At 43.2% G+C, this 18,490-nt stretch overlaps 1 protein-coding gene across 1 annotated transcript in view; it reads left to right on the top strand.

Moving 5' to 3' along the window:
• The first annotated feature begins 11,623 nt into the window (after nt 1-11,623).
• The window catches only part of LOC149748569 (rap guanine nucleotide exchange factor 4-like), a 77,771-nt gene continuing 70,904 nt past the window's right edge, over nt 11,624-18,490 (top strand). Inside the window, exon 1 of the mRNA XM_089916661.1 lies at nt 11,624-11,820. Coding sequence (XP_089772787.1) covers nt 11,756-11,820 — 65 coding nt within the window. The 5' untranslated portion in view covers nt 11,624-11,755. The remainder of the gene's footprint in view (nt 11,821-18,490) is intronic.

The following is an 18,490-nucleotide window of genomic DNA, read 5'->3' as shown; positions in this document are numbered from 1 at the left end:
AAAAAAAAAAAAAAAAGAACACCGTTGAGGGGTGGTTTTAGATCCAGAGACTACAGATAAATGCATAACAACTAAATGCAACGTATGATCCTTGTTTGAATCTTGCCTGAAACATATGCAAACAAGCAAAAGACAAAAATGATATTTTTTGTCTATTGGGGAAATTTGTCTATTGGGGAAATTTGAATATAAGCTTTATATTAGATAATAGGCTATATCAATGTCAAATTTCTTGAGTGTGATGACTGTAGGAGAAGGTAGAAGAATGCCCTTGCTCTTAGAAGATGCTTGTGGTAGTATTTTTGGTAAATCCAGGTGAGGAATATACAGGAATTTATGGTTCTAGTATCCCAACTTTTCTGTAGGTTTGAAAATTTTCAAATTAAGAAGTTGAGGAAAATAAATAAATTGAGAAAAATAAGGTAATTTATGTTTTGTTTTTATTTCATCAAGTTCAATGTCTAAGGTAGGGATGGCAATTGGTAATTTTAGATGTTTTAAATTATAAAAATAAGCAGGAAAGTTGGGAAGTGGGGGGAATTACCCTATCATTTCTAACACAGGGATTATACTTTTCCTTTCCAATCTGTTCCTCTGTGCATAAGTGACATCACATTATAATAATTTTCATCTAGTTTTCCATTTAATATTATATCTTCAGCATTTCCTATAATATTATAACTTAAACACTTATAATGACTACTTTTAATGATTCATTTGAGGGAATTCTTTTGAGGGAATATGTATTTTCTTTAAAACAGTTCCACAATTTAGATTTCTAACAAATAGTGTTTCAATGGGCATCTTTGTATGTAGCGTTTTCTATATTGTGGATTCTAGTTTTGGTATAAATTTCCACAGGGGAAATTGCTGGATCAAATGACCATTTATGGAAGACTAGAAACACTTTGCCCTTATTCTTTTAAACTGCCAGTGAGATAGTAGGAGCTTAATAAAAGTGAGCCATTTCAAACAGTTACATTTCCTTGAGCTGGAGTATTTTCAGATTGTTAACACCCCTCCCTTGCCCCCCTCTCCCACAACTAATTGTGGGGCCTTGGGTCTCTCTTTCCTACTATCTACTCCTTTAGATGAGTTTTTTCAACCTAAGATCCTGGGCACCCAGAAGTCAGTGGGAGTGACAGGGTGTCTTTAAGCTTTTCAATATTTCACCAGCCTAACAAAAATCATACATATACTCACAATGAAAACTCAGTGAGCTTAGAAGTGCAGTCTCTGGCCCCAGTCAAGCCTGGCCTGATGACTACAACCCAGCCAACAGTCCATCGGCCACCTGAGACCGTGAGCCAGAACCCAACTGAGCTGCTGTCAGGTTCCTGACCCTCAGAGATTGTCAGGAGATAATAAATGTTTGTTGTTTCAGCTGTCAAGCGTTAAGAGTAATTTGTTATGCTGCAATAGATAACTGATACAGATTTCGGAAATGGGATGTAGCCTTACCAGAGACATAAAATGTGGACGAAAGACATGAATAAGTACTTCATGAAAGAAGATATCTAAGTGATCAATGAGTAGATGTAAAGAAGCTCATCATTAGTTGTCAGGAAAAAGCATACTAAAACCAGTATGAAATACCATTAAACACACACCAGAAAGGCTAAAATGAAAAAGATTGACAATCTGAGTGTTGGTGAGGATGCAGAGGAACTGGGACTCTCACACATTGCTGGCAGGGATATGAAATGGGGCAATCACTTTGTAAAACTAGTAAAGTTAACATAAACCTACCCCTATTGACCCAGAAAGTATACACCGAGATATATACCAAGAGAAATGACTGGATACATCCAAAAAAGAGTACATAAATGTCCTTAGCAGCTTCATCCATTATAGACCTAAACTGCAAATAACCCAAATTTTCATCAGCAGGAGAATGTATAACAACTTGTGTTATGCTCAGGCAGTGATATACAGCAATAACAACAGGTGAAGTATGGTATGTACAGCAACTTGGGTGAATCTCAAAAGCATTATTTCAAGCAAAAATAGCACATACTATATGGTTCCATTTATATAATATTCAAAAGCAGATAAAACAAGTCTATAGCGATAAAAATGAGAGCAGTCATTACCTCAGAACTGGTAAGTTGTACTGACTGGAAGATAGGAGGGAATTTTCTGGGGTGATAGAAATATTCCACATTTTGATCTGAAGGGTCACACTAAGCTATACATATGTGTCTTAGCCCATCTGGGCTACGATAACAAAGCACCAGAGACTGGGTAGCTTATAAATACCTGGAATTTATTTCTCACAGTTCTGGAGGCTAGAAGTCTGAGATGAGAGTACCAACATGGTGAGGGTCCTCTTCTGGATCACAGACTTCTTGGTGTTATCCTCACATGGCAGAAGGTGGCAAGGGGGAGCTCTTTTAGAAAGGCCCAAATCATGAAATATCTGCCCTCATGACTTAATCACCCCCCAAAGGCAATACCTCCTAATACCATCACCTTGGGGATTATGTTTTAACCCATGAATTTTGGTGGGAGACACATACAGACCATAGCAATATGTTAAAAAATTTCATAAAATCATACCCTTAGGATTAGTTCATTTTACTACTCGATGTAAATTACAGCTCAGTTACATATTGTTAAAAAAAAAAAAAAACCTAGGGGCTTCCCTGGTGGCGCAGTGGTTGAGAGTCCGCCTGCCGATTCAGGGGACACGGGTTTGTGCCCTGGTCCGGGAAGATCCCACATGCCGCAGAGCGGCTGGGCCCGTGAGCCATGGCCGCTGAGCCTGCGTGTCCGGAGCCTGTGCTCCGCAACGGGAGAGGCCGCAACAGTGAGAGGCCCGCGTACCGCAAACAAAACAAAACAAAACAAAACAAAACCTAAAGTCCTTTCTGTGGCCTCTAAGGCCCTAGGGATGGTGTCTTCGGCTCCCTCTTTGAGTTCATCTCTTGACACTCTTCCCCTTATTCACTCCCCAAATCTGCTGGCTTCCTTCCTCTTCCTCTAATCAAGCATGTTGGCACCTCAGGGCCTTTGCATCAAGTCTTCCCTCTGTCTGTAATCTCTGTCCTCAAATAACCCCTCAAATATCATCCTTCATTTATTCAGGTCCCTGGTCATCATAGTCACGTTTCTCTGGAAAACAGAGTCTCAGGCAAGGACTGTTAGGGCTGTATTTAGGAGGTACAATCCAACACAGCTGGTCACTCAGTATATTAGCTTCCTACAGCTGCTGTAACAAAGTGCCACAGACTGGATTCCTTAAAACAGCAGAAATTTATTGTCTCGCAGTTCTGGAGGCTAGTAGTCCAAAATCAAGAATGTTGGCAGGGCCACGTGCCATCTGAAACCTGTAAGGGAGACCTTTGCTTGCCTCTTCTAGCTTCTGGGGTTTGCTGGTAATCCTTGGTGTCCCTGGCTTGTACACGCATCATTCCAGTGTCTACCTCCATTGTCACATGGCCGTATTCTCTCTGGGTATCTCTGTCTTTTCTTTTTCTTACAAAGACATCAGTTGCGTTGGAGTGGGAACCACCCTCATAACCTCATCTTAACTTGATTACATTTGCAAAACCCTATTTCCAAATAAGGTCACATTCCCAGGGGTTAAGACTTCACCATATCTTTCTGGGGAACACGATCCCAACCCATAGCACTCAATAAGCACACAGGCTTGGTCACAGTCAGGCTGTATGGAGAAACCGTGCACCCAAACAGTCCATCGGAGGGAGCAAGGGAGAGGTTTTATCTGCCTGGTATCCTCCAATCTCCTGTCTCCCACTGGTCAAAGTTCATTCAGGGAGAATTAAGCCTCTGCATTTCCGGACCGCATCAATCAGCCCCACTGGCAGTTGCTCAGGAAACAAGGCCCTGCCTTTCGGCTTTTCAGCTGAGTTTGGCGAGAGAAGCCAGATATTCTAGGCCTGTGGCTGGTGAGCCTCAGGCAGAGAAACCATGGGGTGTGGGGAGCCATGGGGTCGGTTAGCTGCTGAGGAGAAGCAAGTGGCTGAAGATGAGACAGGTGGTGTGTAGACGGGTCCCATGCTCTGCTCAAAAGTCACCTTATTGGGAGACTGGGATTGATACATATACACTATTGATACTATGTATAAAATAGATAACTAATGAGAACATACTGTATAGCACAGGGAACTCTACTTGATGCACTGTGGTGACCTGAATGGGAAGGAAGTCCAAAAGGGAGGGAGGGGATATATGTATATGTATGGCTGATTCATTTTGCTGTACAGTAGAAACTAACACAACATTGTAAAGCAACTATACTCAATAATTAATTAATTAAAAATTTTTAAATTAATTTTTTAATTAATTAAAAAAACAAAAAAGCCCAAAAAAGTCACCTTACCAGGGAGGTCCTCTCTGACTACCTTATAGCAAATAGAAGTCCACTCTCCATCTCTGCATTCCTTCATTTTACTTAATTGCTCTTCATAGCATTTATCCCCACTGGTCCTATGATATATTCATGTGCTTATTTGATTCTCTCTCATTTTACCCACTGCAACAGGGATCGTGAAAGCAGGACATTTGTCTGTTCTCTGCTCTCCCCTCGGTGCCGAGCACAGTGCCTGGCACATGGCAGGAACTCAATACATATTTATTGAATTGAATGACTAGGTGAATTGATGGGTGTAAAAAATGAAAAAGGCCCTGTCTCTCCAGTCGGTTGGGGGGTAGCTGAGAGGGTGCCAGTGGGGTTATCTTAGACACAGACAGGCCTGTCATGAGTAGGCCTAGGTTCACCTGAAGGGAAGGCTCCATTTCCAGGGTTTAAACTGTGCAGCTCCTGGACAAGGTGAAGAGCTGTGGGAACCAGGGCCTCTAGGTCATCAGGCAGGGAGAGCTGACAGAATTGGAATCTCCCTCAAGTGAATGTGGAGGGCAGAAGGTGTGTGGTGCCCTTACCCTGCAGGTCACAGTGGGTAAAGAACCCTGTCTTTGCTTCTTGACGTCTTCCTAAGTCTTCTGAGTTATTTTCTGCCTCTGGAACCAACTACGCTTTTAATCCAGAAAAGCTGGTGAATATCTTTAGTTGTGCAACACTACCACGTCTTTTACATGAATATTGGTGCCACCTAAGCAAGAGCTCAACTCATCACCAGGTTATTGCCCAGTCAACACATGACATATATCTTGCTTTAAATGACAATTCTGTTTTATTTCCGTCAAGTTCTGCATGCTCTTGGTTTCATACAACCAATAAGATTTTTAGTCACATTCTCTCTTTTCTGTTCTTATTTTCTCCGTGGAATCCCCTATATACAGTAATCTGGTTTTGAAATATGTAGGAGCCCATATTGGATTACAGATGAAAAAGAAATTGTAACAAAAGCTAGGTGACTGCAATTCATTCAAAGTTGGTTTTAATGGTAATTTTCTCTATTAATATGAAAAATGTGTATAATAACACAGGTAGAGATTTTCTCAGTTGAATAATGTACTACGCTTCTCTCACACAATATCAAAAAGCAATAGAAGGTTGTTAATTCACCCAAATAAATATATTCCACTAGAAAAGAGGCCTAAGATGAATGTGGTGATATGGTGACATTTTCCTCACCCCAGATTATTTACCCAAGTCCATTACTGCCTCTTTACCACTCACCTTGAGGAAGTGGCGTACAGAACACTTTCACACGTAGAGAGGCCTTCCTTTGGCACAGGTGGAGTATTGCACCTGGTTAGTCTTTATGCCTAGTTCGGATCTGAGTGATATGCATGTCAATGATTTTCACCAGTCTTGGTTCCGGAGGAATAGGCTCTTCTGGAAAGGTGGCCAGTTGGAGCATTCATGCTCTTTCCCAGCTCACTCCCTCTACGCAGGGAGTTCTTATGTTAAGTGAACTAACACAATAATATCAGTTTTCTAGATAGAAGCCAGCATGTTTCTCTAGAATACAATTTTACTTCTGGAGCAAAAGAGTTTTCTTCTTTTAGGACTTGCTTCCATAACTAAGTCACAAATTTTAACTGAATAATTTTGGGGACAGACGGTTCTTTTTAACTATGCCTCTTGACTTACACTTTATCTTTCTGCGAAACAAGGGCCTATAACCACATATAGACTCTTTACAGGGAGTATAAACACTGCTGACTTAAACTTTTACATTAATCCTTTATGAATCTGGAAACTGGAAGGCAGTCACTAGATACTCCCAAACCTATTTTTTTCTTGATTTCATAATATTTTATTGTTTGCTCTAATTCCAGTGCCCCCAAAACTCACAAAGAAATGTAGTAATACATAATTTACTAATGTAAATATTATGGGTCATTTGACTTTGCCTTATGGATAAAATTTTTTAAAAATAATATTTATGTTACTGTAAACAAAATTTTTGTCACTTTCATATCCCCGCTTATTACTGTTTTAAGATTTTAATCCAAATATACTCCCCCCAAATTGACAAATCTTCAAAGTTTTAAATCAAAACCACAAAGTTTTTTATTATAACCCACAAACTGGGGCTTTCCTGATCAGATATCTTAAATTACGCATTTCTTCTTTGGAAAGCTCAGGGGACCAGTGAGCAGTACTTTCCCAATGAATGTGGTATTCCTTACAACTCCCAGGTGGATAGCCCTGCCTGGAAAAGGCAGTTGTCTTGGTTGAGCAGGCATTAATGTCAAAGGTATGGAAAAGAAAGTTGACTTGATTCAGTTTTCACTGGCTTGTCACAGATGCTAAATTCAAATTTCACCTGAGGCACCAAAATGGAACAGATATGAAATTCCAAAGTAAGGTGGCAAGATGCAGACTTTCAATCAAAATACTGAAGACCAGTTTCATGAGTCTAAAACACCTCACCCAAAGCAGTAAATAAAAGTGTCTAGGAAGAAGGAACAGAGGGAGGATTCCATGAGGAGTATTTTCTTGGTGAAAGCTGTGCTGTGATTCCCACCACCAAGGGTAGGGAAGGGAGGGCTTCAATGGACCACCCAGAGAACAGTTCCCTACAGTTGGTGGGGACAGGGGACTGACGTCCGACTTGACTCCAGCCCTGGAAATCTAAAGATCAGAAGAGAGGGACTGGTGAGCTTCTTTGGCAAGGGTGAGAAGTGCTATCACTAGGACTGGTCTGTACTCAGTTTATTGGAGCAAAGTAGGCACGAGTGTTTCTACGGACCAGCTGTGGGCCAAACAGGAGAGAACCATTCTGCAGCCCCTTTGAGCCCTGCTCAAGAAGACCCCTGGGATGTGAGTGGAGGATAACTTGGGACTCTCCTACAGAGGGAGGTGGTTCGGAGAGGCCCTCAGGAAAGCCAGGTCTGAATAGGGAGCTGGTACTAAACAAACAACACCTGCTCATGTTGAAAGGGCCAGCAGGGAGGCCGCCCAAGAATACATGAAAGCACCCAAAAGACACCTTTGCCAGGCCCAGAAAATATGATGCCATCTTACAACTGTTCCAGCCAAGTAACTGTTCCCGCCCTCCTTTTTCCTCCTCTCTTCCTTACTCCTCCGTTTCTGGAAGGGTAAAAACCAGCAGGTATTAAGTAGGGGCAGAGATAAGCAAGGAAAGGAGAAGCTGACCACCTCCTCTTTCCTAAAAGCTGGACACCTGCCTGTGACCAGCTCTAGATGGTGGAGGAAGAGAGAATTCTTATCTTTGCATAAAGATTGAAGTATTTAGTAATATATTGGTTTGGACATTCTAACAGAAAGACTAATGCTTTCTATTACCTATAAGTGACCGAAAAAGCTATATCCAGTGTCAGGGGTAGAATTACCCTCACTGAGCAAGTTTAAAGGGACAGTGAGAGAAAACATTAGAATTGCTGTTATAACTTCACTCGGGAAGTACTGCTTCTTCAACGAATAGGTTATAGCACCAGCAGGAGCGATGGATGTGTTTTTATAACCCACCTTCCATGAGGTACCTGAAACATGGTGAATCAGATCCTTCCCTTACACTGGATATGAGTGAATCCCTAATCTTCAGTAGAATTCTCAGAATGGAAAAATGTAGGGCCCTATCCTACTTCTGTTACGACGCTGTTGACTTACATATTGCAATAACTCTCCAGTGGTATGTCCCTGTAGCTGTCCTATGAAGAATGACAGAGCCAGGCATAGACTGAATGAGGAGAGGGTTTTGAGACTCAGTCTAAAAAAGCTTTACTGTTTCTCTGTTTCCCTCGTGTCCTACATAGTCAAAACTTGCAATTTACAAATGTCACGGCCCTTTAGTATAAGTGATCTCAAATGATTGAAACCAGGTCCCTCTGAAATGCAGAGGGCAGATACTGTTTATCTTCATTGTACAGAGACTAATAACAACAATAACAGCTAAGAGTTACTGAGCGCATATCATGTGGTTGGCACTTATGCTAAATGTCCTATAAGCATCATATTCATGTATAATACCATTAATTTATCCACTTTACAGGTGATGAAACAGGGTCTTAGGCTAAGCAATTCATTTAAGGTCAAACACTTAGTAGAAGATGAAGCTGGAATTTGAACTCAGCTGTCTGTCCTCAAATTCCTAACTTTGAACCTCTGCTCAGATGAACAAAATGGAACTCTTAACATTAAGAAACCCATTCAAGGTTCTACAACTAGTAGTAATTAGCATTAACACACTTGGGTCTTGTGATTTTTGGTCCTCATCTCATTGGAGATCATCAGTGGAGATGTTTAGCTGTCTCACAGAGCAAAGCTATAGGAAGGAGATTAAGCAGAAACATTTTTGCCAATCAAAATAACAGGCCTCAAAAGAAAGTTTACTATAGTTAATTACACTATATTGTATATTTGAAAGTTACTAAGAGAGTAGATCTTAAAAGTTCGCATCACAAGAAAAAAAACTAGCTATGTATGGTGATGGATGTTAACTAGACATTATGGTGATCATTTTGCAATGAATACAAATATTGAGTCATTATGTTGTATACCTGAAACTAATATAATATTATATGTCAATTATATCTCAATTTTAAAAAAAGTTTAGGTAAATTATACCCATACGTTGGAATATGTCGTAGCCAGTAAAAATTTTTAATGAGGATTTCATTTAAACACACAAAGCATTTTTCCATTCCAAGTAGAAAAAGTAGCCTATAAAATATTAATGCTTTCAAGTCTGTATGAATACATGTATCTATATACATATATACATAATTGAATGTAAGCAGCAGTTATATGCATGTGTTTATGGGTGTATTTGTGATTGTATCTTTTAAAAATAGAAAATATAGAATGAAATGTGCTAAAATATTAGCAGTTATCTCTAGGTGGTGGAATTATCGGTAATACTTACTTCTTATTCTACACTTTTATTTATTTTCCCCCTAAAGATCAATACATGTTCTTTTTTGCTTTCCCCTACTAGACAGGTTTATTATTTTTAAAATTATTATAAGAAACCAATTTATAACCATTTTATTCTTATCATGTGGGCAGTCATTTCTGACATGCCTTTTACCCTCATATTATAGACCACCAGTGACACCATCGCTCAATGCAAGGGCTTTGGAATCAGACAGACCCGAATCCGGTTCAGGGTCCCCTGCTCCAGTAGCTGAGGGTATGGACCTCTCTGGAGGTTCAGTGTCCCAGTGAGTATATTGGAGTTACTGGAACCTACATCCAGGGCTGGATAGGGACATGTGTGTGCTCTGGGAAAGACAATGATTCTTGGTGCTTCTTCGAAAGGATATTCTTTAAATAATACTTTAATTTCTATTTGGAGGAAAGGCAGGGTCCCCATAGGGCAAAACAAAAGCCTTGCAGTTCATTAGACCTACAATCCTTAAAATGGACGATAGAGGCCTTGGGCTCTCACTCCCACTCCAAGCAGGTCATCGGCATCTTCCTTCCAACCCAATCAACACTCTCCCCGGAAGTACTGATAAATATTATTTTCTCTAGTTCATTACATTTTCAAAAATATTTGTCCCTTCTTGTGGAGTAACCCTGGACATCTGTCCTTCTGGCTCTGCTTCATAAAATGTTCTGAAGATTAAATAACACATGTAGAGAACTCTGCACAGCATCTGGCACTCAGCAGAAGTTCAATAAATGACGACTATTATTAGTGTCATAGCTAAAAACTATGGCAACTCCAAGCCTCCGGTAACGCCAGGTCATGCGCAGTCCTTTTCTCCTCTGGCCTCTAGCTCCTTACCTATAAACATTCTCTGATTAAAGGCATCTTGGGGAAAGCATTTGGTGACCTTGAAATGTTCTCAAGAGTTCTCTGATACCTTTATAAATGAATCTTAATAAATATAGGAGACTCATTTCCTTCTTCATACCTCTAGCATAAAAAAGCAACATAAATACCTTTGGCAATCTTTGTATAGTATAGCATTTTAAATGTTATTTCCCTTAAACACGGTAGAAATCAACAGGATGGAGGTCACCTGGGGGACAAACACTGAGCAGGGAGGTGTTGCTCAGGGAACTGCGGCAGGTCTGAAACCAGATCCTGGCTATGGAGCAGAGGGGAAACGGCAGATTCTTTGGAGGAGTTTTATTAGGATGAAGAGATGCAAGAATGCACCTGCTGTTTCATTCTCTCCAGTCTCCTTGAACACCCTCTGAGCAGGGGAGTGAGGGGAGGGTAGGAGAGAAAAAAAAACAAAGCGAGGTTAGCAATGCTATGTCTCTTTCCCCATTGTCTGTTCCCAAGTGAACATGAACATCAAAACACTGCTTGGTAGTAGTCTAAAAGATTTGACTTGTCCCCAAATTCCTAAGCAAACATCGGTGTGTAATTTGATTTTTGGCAGAACGTAACTGAACTTCTAGGCATATCATTTGTTTTGTACATCTCCCAGGGACAGGTGGAGTGACCAGCCACCCATTCCACACTCCAGCCACGGAAAGAAGGGCATGTGCAGCCAGCCATTCAGGTCACACCAAGCGGTGGGATCTTGGCCCCCAATCCAAACCTCAGTTCTGCTGTGGCCCCACTACTCCCCATTCTTAAGTGTGTGTGTGTGTGTGTGTGTGTGTGTGTGTGTGTTTGATCAAGCAGGTGATGGGAGCCCAAGCAAGTTCAAGGTTCAAGGTCAGCGACTTCGGTCTGTCAAACCCTCAGTCACCACTGGTCACCATTCTGGCTCACTGGCCTCCCCTTTGGGCTTCCAACCTTGCCTGCACTGCCTCTCCGTTCCATCCCAGCCCTCCCTCACCGTTCGGGGGAAACTAATTCCACAACTCAGAGACCACTGTGGGCGTCCCCAGCCCAAGCCAAGATAGCCCTCCTCTCCATCCCTTTGGAAAGGGGAAACAGCAAAGGTGAGCAAGAAACCGCCAGCAGGTTTTGACAGCTGCAGAGGGAAACTAATGGGTTTCTAAGGAAACAGAGAGGCAGCAGCCATTTTAGTGGCATTTGCTGTATGAAAAATACATAGACACTGACACCCGTCCCCCCACCCCCACCCGCGGCGCCTTGCCCCCTCCACGCTTCAGAAGCCCCGAGGTGAGGGGTGGGGCTCAGGTCTCCCCGAGACGCAGCAGTCACCAGTCGCAGGTGGCCTGCCACCCGGGGTCGCCCCCAAGCCCCCTCCCTGAAGCGGGCGGGACCGCGGGACTCCCCACCCCCGGGCGCCGCAGTGCAGCGCGGTCCCCGCGTCCCGCCCCTCGGGTCCCCCGCCCTCGCCGGCCCCCAGCCCGGCAGGCCGCTGGGCGCGAGGCGGGCCGGGAGGAGCGGGTCCGCGCGGCGGGCGAGGCGGAGACGAGGCGGCGGCAGAGCGAGCGCGGGAGGTCGCCGCAGCCGGGGGACGCCGCGCGCCGCTGCCCATCATGGTCGCTGCGCACGCTGCCCATTCTTCCTCCTCCGCCGAGTGGATCGCCTGCCTGGATAAAAGGTAGCCGGGGAAGGGCCCCCGCCGGGCCGGGCTCTGCGCGCTGCCCCTGCCCGGAGACAGCTGCAGGGACGCCCGCCGGGGCCGCGGGACGAGGGTCCCCGAGCGGGGAGGGAGCGGAGGGTCCGCACCCGGGACCAGGGGACGCAGATCCCGGTCTCTCATGGGGCTCCCCGTGCACGAGATTTTCACACGTGGTGGAGAAATTGCGGCGCAGTGGGGGAAGCCCCAGCCCCGCCAGTCCCCCCCCACCGCCCCTCCTTCACGGTCTCATCGCCCCCCGCGACTCCCGGCTCCGCGCTCGGGTCGGGGTTTATTTTCCTTGGCATCACAGGGCAGAAGAATAGATTCCTACCTTCATCTGGCTGTTCAGACCCTCAGGGGTAAATAAGTTTTAAGGAGGGTGGGGGGAAAGGCAGGTGCAGAGTAACGTGCTTTTTTTTGTTCCTGAAAGCCAAGGGTGAAGGACCCAGTGGAGATGTCAAGTGCCTTCTGAAAATTTCAGCTTCTGCCCCCGCAGTCGCTTGCCCAAGGTCTGTGTTAGGAAGGTCACGCGGGAGACTGCTTTCGTCTTAATACCCTGCCTCTCGGGAAGAGACCCTTACTCTAAAAATTTAAAACCATAAAGCGTTGTAACTCCCGACGACAGCCCTGTGTTAAGGAGGGTGCTGTGTGTAACAGCGGACTGCGGTTGTTTCTAGGCTCTGACAGCATAATTTTCTGTTTGTCCAGATTGTGGGTTTAGCAGTAAACATTACACAGTATGTTAGCAATTATAGTTTATTACCCTGATTAAAAGGTGATGCATCTGAACTTTTAAGAACTGGGTAAGAAATCTTGCAGAGTGAACTGCCTCTGATTTTCGAGTTTGATGCAGCAGGGCAGTGATTCATGTCCTGCAGCTATCTGCATGACATCTCTATTTGCATTTGTGTGAAATATTTTACGCTCTGCCATATTGAAATTCTTACACGTAGCAGATTCGTAACCAGATCAAACTTGAAAATCTTAAGCGTGACCTGCTCTACATAATTTACTATTATAGGCCTTTGTTGAAAAAAAATAAGTAATTTGAGAAAAGCTAAACATGGCTCATTTGAATAGCTTAATATATCTGAGAAATAATTTTTACTTTCAATTACCACACAGTAGCAAGATTTTTGGCAGGCAGTGCCCTGTTTACGTCTAAGATGATAGTGCTAATACTAGAAGAGTCGCATGCAATACATAGTAAGAGAATTGAAGTGATGGTTATTATGAGGATGTTATTCCTCATACAGAATTATGTAGAGGAACTAAGAGCATGAATAAGTGAAGAGCCTGCTAATGTGATAAGTAAATTAAATTTAATAGTTTAGGAAGGGGCTTCCCTGGTGGCGCAGTGGTTGAGAGTCCGCCTGCCGATGCAGGGGACACGGGTTCGTGCCCCGGTCCGGGAGGACCCCACATGCCGTGGAGCGGCTGGGCCCGTGAGCCATGGCTGCTGAGCCTGCGCGTCCGGAGCCTGTGCTCCGCAACGGGAGAGGCCACAACAGTGAGAGGCCCGCGTACCGCAAAAAAAAAAAAAAAAAAAAAAAAAGTTTAGGAAAGATGAATTATCAAAGAAGAGAAAATCAAGTTCTTGTACTTATAAATAGTAATGCTATCGTCATGAGTGAATTTTTCAGATAATAGACTGCATATTTCTATTTGCAGAAATTCTTGGCATGCCATTTTTTGAACAGTTAGTAATTCACAGGCAGCCCTTTAGTCAATAAATACTTAAGCAAAAATCTTAGAGCAGTACTAACACTAACACAAGCTAACACAAGGTGACTAACACATTTCTTTTCATAATGTGTATTTGCCCAAACATTTTTGTTTGGAATGGATTTTTAGAACATAGTGCCACAGTCTAATCTAATACTATAATTCATAATGGGGAGAAACCTCTGGGGGTGGAGTTGGGGGTGGAATCCTCCATAGATACTGAACCTAGCATTCCTGGAGTTCAGGAGAGTAGACAGATCAATAAATTAAGGGTTTTAAGCCCAGAGCTGTCACCAGTCACAAGTTCTGATCTTGGACATGTCACTTTTATTTCCTTGAGTGTCTGAAAAATGAGGATAACACTGTCTTACCAAGGATTAGTGGGCCAAATGAAAAAAAAATTATCATGAAAGTAATTTGAAAACTGTGAAGTGCCATGTGAGCATATTATTTTGTGGTTTTACAAGAACCTTGCATTTTCCACAGTGTCGGTGCTAGAATCCCTTTGAAGGAGAGTTTAGGAGTGGCAGTCTCATTGTAAGAGGGCCTTGAGGTACTTGTTTTGAAGTTGCATTTTTACTTAGATTGTTAACTTTTTAGGGGAGGAGGAAGATTAAGGGTGCTGGTGGAAGTTGTCTGGGGAAGGCCGCTGAAGTCATTCCTTTTGGGACACTGCCCTCGATATTTCTGAGAAATGCAGTCTTGATGCTCTGTTCCCAGGCACTGTGTTGGGCACTGGGGAAGCAGGAAAAGAAAGATGAGCGTTGCTTATTGAATGAGGGGGTGGGCGGGTAGGGGTGGGACAGCTACATAAACAACTAACCGCAATGCAACGATAAGTGCTTTAATGGAGAGGTATGAGATGCTTTGGGAATGCAGAGGAGAGAGTCTTCAGCTCTGCCAGGTATGCTTCCCACAGGTCCCTGCCTGGTCCGTGGAGGTCGAGGGGAACTTTATCAGGCAGAGAATTCTGGGAGCAATGTGAACAAAGACACACAGGTGTGGCATATAAATATGCTCATTTCTTCTCAACCACAAATTCCTCTTGTAATCAAATCAAGAACATAGGAACATATACTCTATTTTTCTAAAACTCCTGATTATGGACATTTTCAAGCACACACCTAAACAAAGAGGAAATGGTACAGTGATCCTTGATGTCCTATTGGGAGAAATGATGCTGGGACCTTTTCCACAGCTGGGAAATGTAGTTTAGATATTTGCATCATGCAAGTGTCATGGACAACTAGAAAAAGAGCAACTGAGGGGTTGAAAATAAAAAGGGGAGTTAAAGTAGAAAGTCTGCAGGAGTAAAGATGTATGTAATGAACGTTGAAACAAATTTAAAAAAACAAGGAAAATAATCCCATAGAAATGTTCGTTAAGTGTGCCTAGGAAGTTGTCATAGACAGGCAATGCTATATAAGCTTGCATGTGGGGAGGTGGGTTAAAAGTATGCAGATATGTGGATTAGGGTGAAGAAAGAAAACCCAAAGCTTTTTATGTATCAAGCATCCAAGCTCTTGGACTATGGTGGGACCCAGAAGGTGAGAGTGTACAAATACTAATTATAAAATCAGAAAGACGTTGAACATTCGGATGGATAAAAATACATTGAAAAAAGTCTCAACAGACAATATTGTTAAAGTAAAGCAAGCTGGGCTTCCCTGGTGGCGCAGTGGTTGAGAGTCCGCCTGCCGATGCAGGGGACACGGGTTCGTGCCCTGGTCTGGGAAGATCCCACATGCCGTGGAGCGGCTGGGCCCGTGAGCCATGGCCGCTGAGCCTACGCGTCCGGAGCCTGTGCTCCGCAACAGGAGAGGCCACAACAGTGAGAGGCCTGCGTATCGCAAAAAACCCCCCCCCAAAAAACCAAGCTTAGTACTACCTCATTGATCTTACAATTTTTTTCTGAGCAGGGATGGTAACTAGAAATGTATTACATAGTACCCCACTATTTGGGATGTAAAATGCCTTTTTAAAAAATGTGTTGACCATTGTTTTTTAACATTAGTGAAAATATTTTTTCCATAAGATTTTAAGTTTTGCCACTTGTGAATTTAAGAACCATTATAGGTCATAATTCTCATGGTTGGTAAGGGAGTGTTATGAAGGGACCACTCATATTCACAATACATATAGTGAATTGTTGCCAATATTCATCACTATGGGGCAGGAGTTGGCAAACTGTGGCCAATGGGCCAGATCAAGCCGCTGCCTGTGTGTCTTCTGAGCTAAGAATGGTTTTTACATTTCTGAATGGTTGGAAATAAACCACAAGAAGATTAATCTTTTGTGACCCATGAAATTTATATGAAATTCAAATGTCAATGTCCATAAGCACAGTTTTATTGGAACACAGCCACGCTCGTCCGCGGCTGCTTTCACACTACAATGGCAGGAGACTGTGTGGCCCACAGAGTTTAAAGTATTTACTATGTGGATCTTTGAAGAAAAAGTTTGCCATCCCCTTTTACAGGTGAAAGAATCTACGTAAGCCATTGACAGAGAAACCACTGGAGATGAAAGTTGTCTTTGTCTGGGAAGGAGTTCACAATGTTTGGTTTCTTGTTCTTCAGTTAGAAGTATAGTGTCAAGGGAGGTCCTTGGCTGATTGGGTTGTTTGCGGACCACTGGTGATGACAGACCCAAGCAGAAAATGAAGCTAACATGATATGGATGTGTAGAAAAGTTGTCATCTTTAAAAACAGCCGAGGAATTTAAAAATTATTAATGTTTCTAAAAATGCCCCTTACATAGTGTCTTTGCATCTGATTTGATCCCCAAATAGATATTGAGTTAGCTATTTTTGACTGGGTTGAATGAGAGTGAAAGAAATCAAGGAACAAATTTGTTAAAAACCAGAATGATTCATAGCAGACACGGTGAAAGAGGATGACTCAGATACCAAAGAAGCATCAGACGTGGTCCCAGCCTTGAGGAATATAGAAGATCAAAGAAGCACGCAGAGCAGAAGGCTATCACTGGGGAGGGCTGATGTCTATCTACCCAGGCAGGTCCCAAGGGATGACATTACCCAGGGTTCAGGACTGGTCTTACAATCTTGGAATGCTGACTTGTCAGCACATCAAGAATTAATACATTTTTTTCAGGGACAGATACATAGGCACCAAACTCTCAGAGCCTGTAAAAACCAGAAAGACAGTTCATTAGTTTGAAAATAACATCAGAGAAGTGGATACTGACATCCTTTGGCTAATGTATTCCTTCTCTGGGCAAGCTGTATGGAAATCCAATTGTTATTAGAAGGCCATGTTGTGCATTTACAATGAGAAGCAAAGCTGCCAGGAGATCAGGACACTTATAACTTATGGCCAGCTCATTCTCTTCTTAGAGCGACAGAGCCCGGGAACTGAATTGTAACCAGAAGATAATTCAGGGAATCCTTCAGGACAGTTTGGCCGTCACCTCTTCCAGTTAGAGGACCATCCTATGTGCTCTCATAGCACGCTTTGTCCAACAATGTAATAGCACAAGTCAGACTTCATCGCAATTGCCTATTGACTCCGTTTTGTGTGTCACTTGATGTATTGCTGTGTTGTATTGTAGTCATCATTTTATCTCCAGCTTCAGTGCAGCTCCCTGATTGTAGAAAGTGCTTATGGGGTCAGGGTGAGATGGCCAGAGGCATCCTCCTCCTCAAGGATGGATTAGCGTCTGCCACCATGAGGGCAAGGCCTCGCACTGGCCCCCTTTGCCTTGGAAAGGGCTTGAGTGGGCACCAGCGTCTGCCTCTGCTGTTCCTTCTTCATTTTCTTGGCTGATGTGAATACTTTTTAAGAAATGACATGGCATAGCTCTATTCTAATTTTTATTTCTAAAAGTTTATAATGGAAAATTTCAAAATACACCAAGAGAAGAGAGAAGAGTATAATAATTCTCTTGTCCCACCCCCTCCCCCTCCAAGAGTCATCACCTCACATCCAATCTTGTTTTATTCATACCCCCACTTGTCCCCCACCACTCCCAGGACTATTTTGTTGCAAGTCCCTTTTAGTATTATTTCCTCTGTAAATATTTCCAAATATATCTCTGAAAGCTAGGACTCAATAAAAAATACCATTGTCATACGTTTAAAAATGTGACATTAATTCCCTAATATGATCAGATATCTAGAGTTCAAATTTCCCCATTTATCTCATAACCTTTTCTTCTTTCTTTTTGCAGTCTGTTTGTATTAGGATACAAATAAGTTGTATTTAGTTGATATATCTCTAGGTCTTTTTTTAATCTCTGGATTCTCCCTCTAGCTCTCTCTTTTTCTTCCTTGTAATAAATTTGTTGAAGAAACAGGTTTTGTCTTTTTTTTGGTTGCGTTGGGTCTTTGTTGCTGCACAGGCTTTTCTCCCATTGCAGCGAGCGGGGGCTACTCCTAGTTGTGGTGTGCGGGCTTCTCATTGCCGTGGCTTCTCTTGTTGTGGAGCACGGGGTCTAGGTGCGCAGGCTTCAGTAGCTGTGGCACGCGGGCTCAGTAGTTGTGACTCGCAGGCTCTAGAGCCCAGGCTCAATACTTGTGGCACACGGGCTCAGTTGCTCCGTGACATGTGGGATCTTCCCTGTCCAGGGATCGAACCTGTGTCCCCTGCATTGGCAGGTGGATTATTAAACACTGCGCTACCAGGGAAGTCCCAAAACAGGTATACTTTTACCGTCTGAATTTTAGTGTCTTTTAATATGTCCCTTTGTCCTCTGTATTTACTTTTTTTTTTTTTTTTTTTTTTTTGTGGTACGCAGGCCTCTCACTGCCGTGGCCTCTCCCGTTGCGGAGCACAGGCTCTGGACGCGCAGGCTTAGCGGCCATGGCTCACGGGCCCAGCCGCTCCGCGGCATGTGGGATCTTCCCGGACCGGGGCATGAACCCGTGTCCCCTGCACTGGCAGGCGAACTCTTAACCACTGTGCCA

Source organism: Delphinapterus leucas, chromosome 8 (genome assembly GCF_059928025.1).
Source record: "Delphinapterus leucas isolate spDelLeu-1000000601 "Yukka" chromosome 8, BTC_Dleu_Yukka2, whole genome shotgun sequence".
Classification (NCBI taxonomy): Eukaryota; Metazoa; Chordata; class Mammalia; order Artiodactyla; family Monodontidae; genus Delphinapterus; species Delphinapterus leucas.
This window is presented reverse-complemented; position numbering and strand designations above follow the sequence as displayed.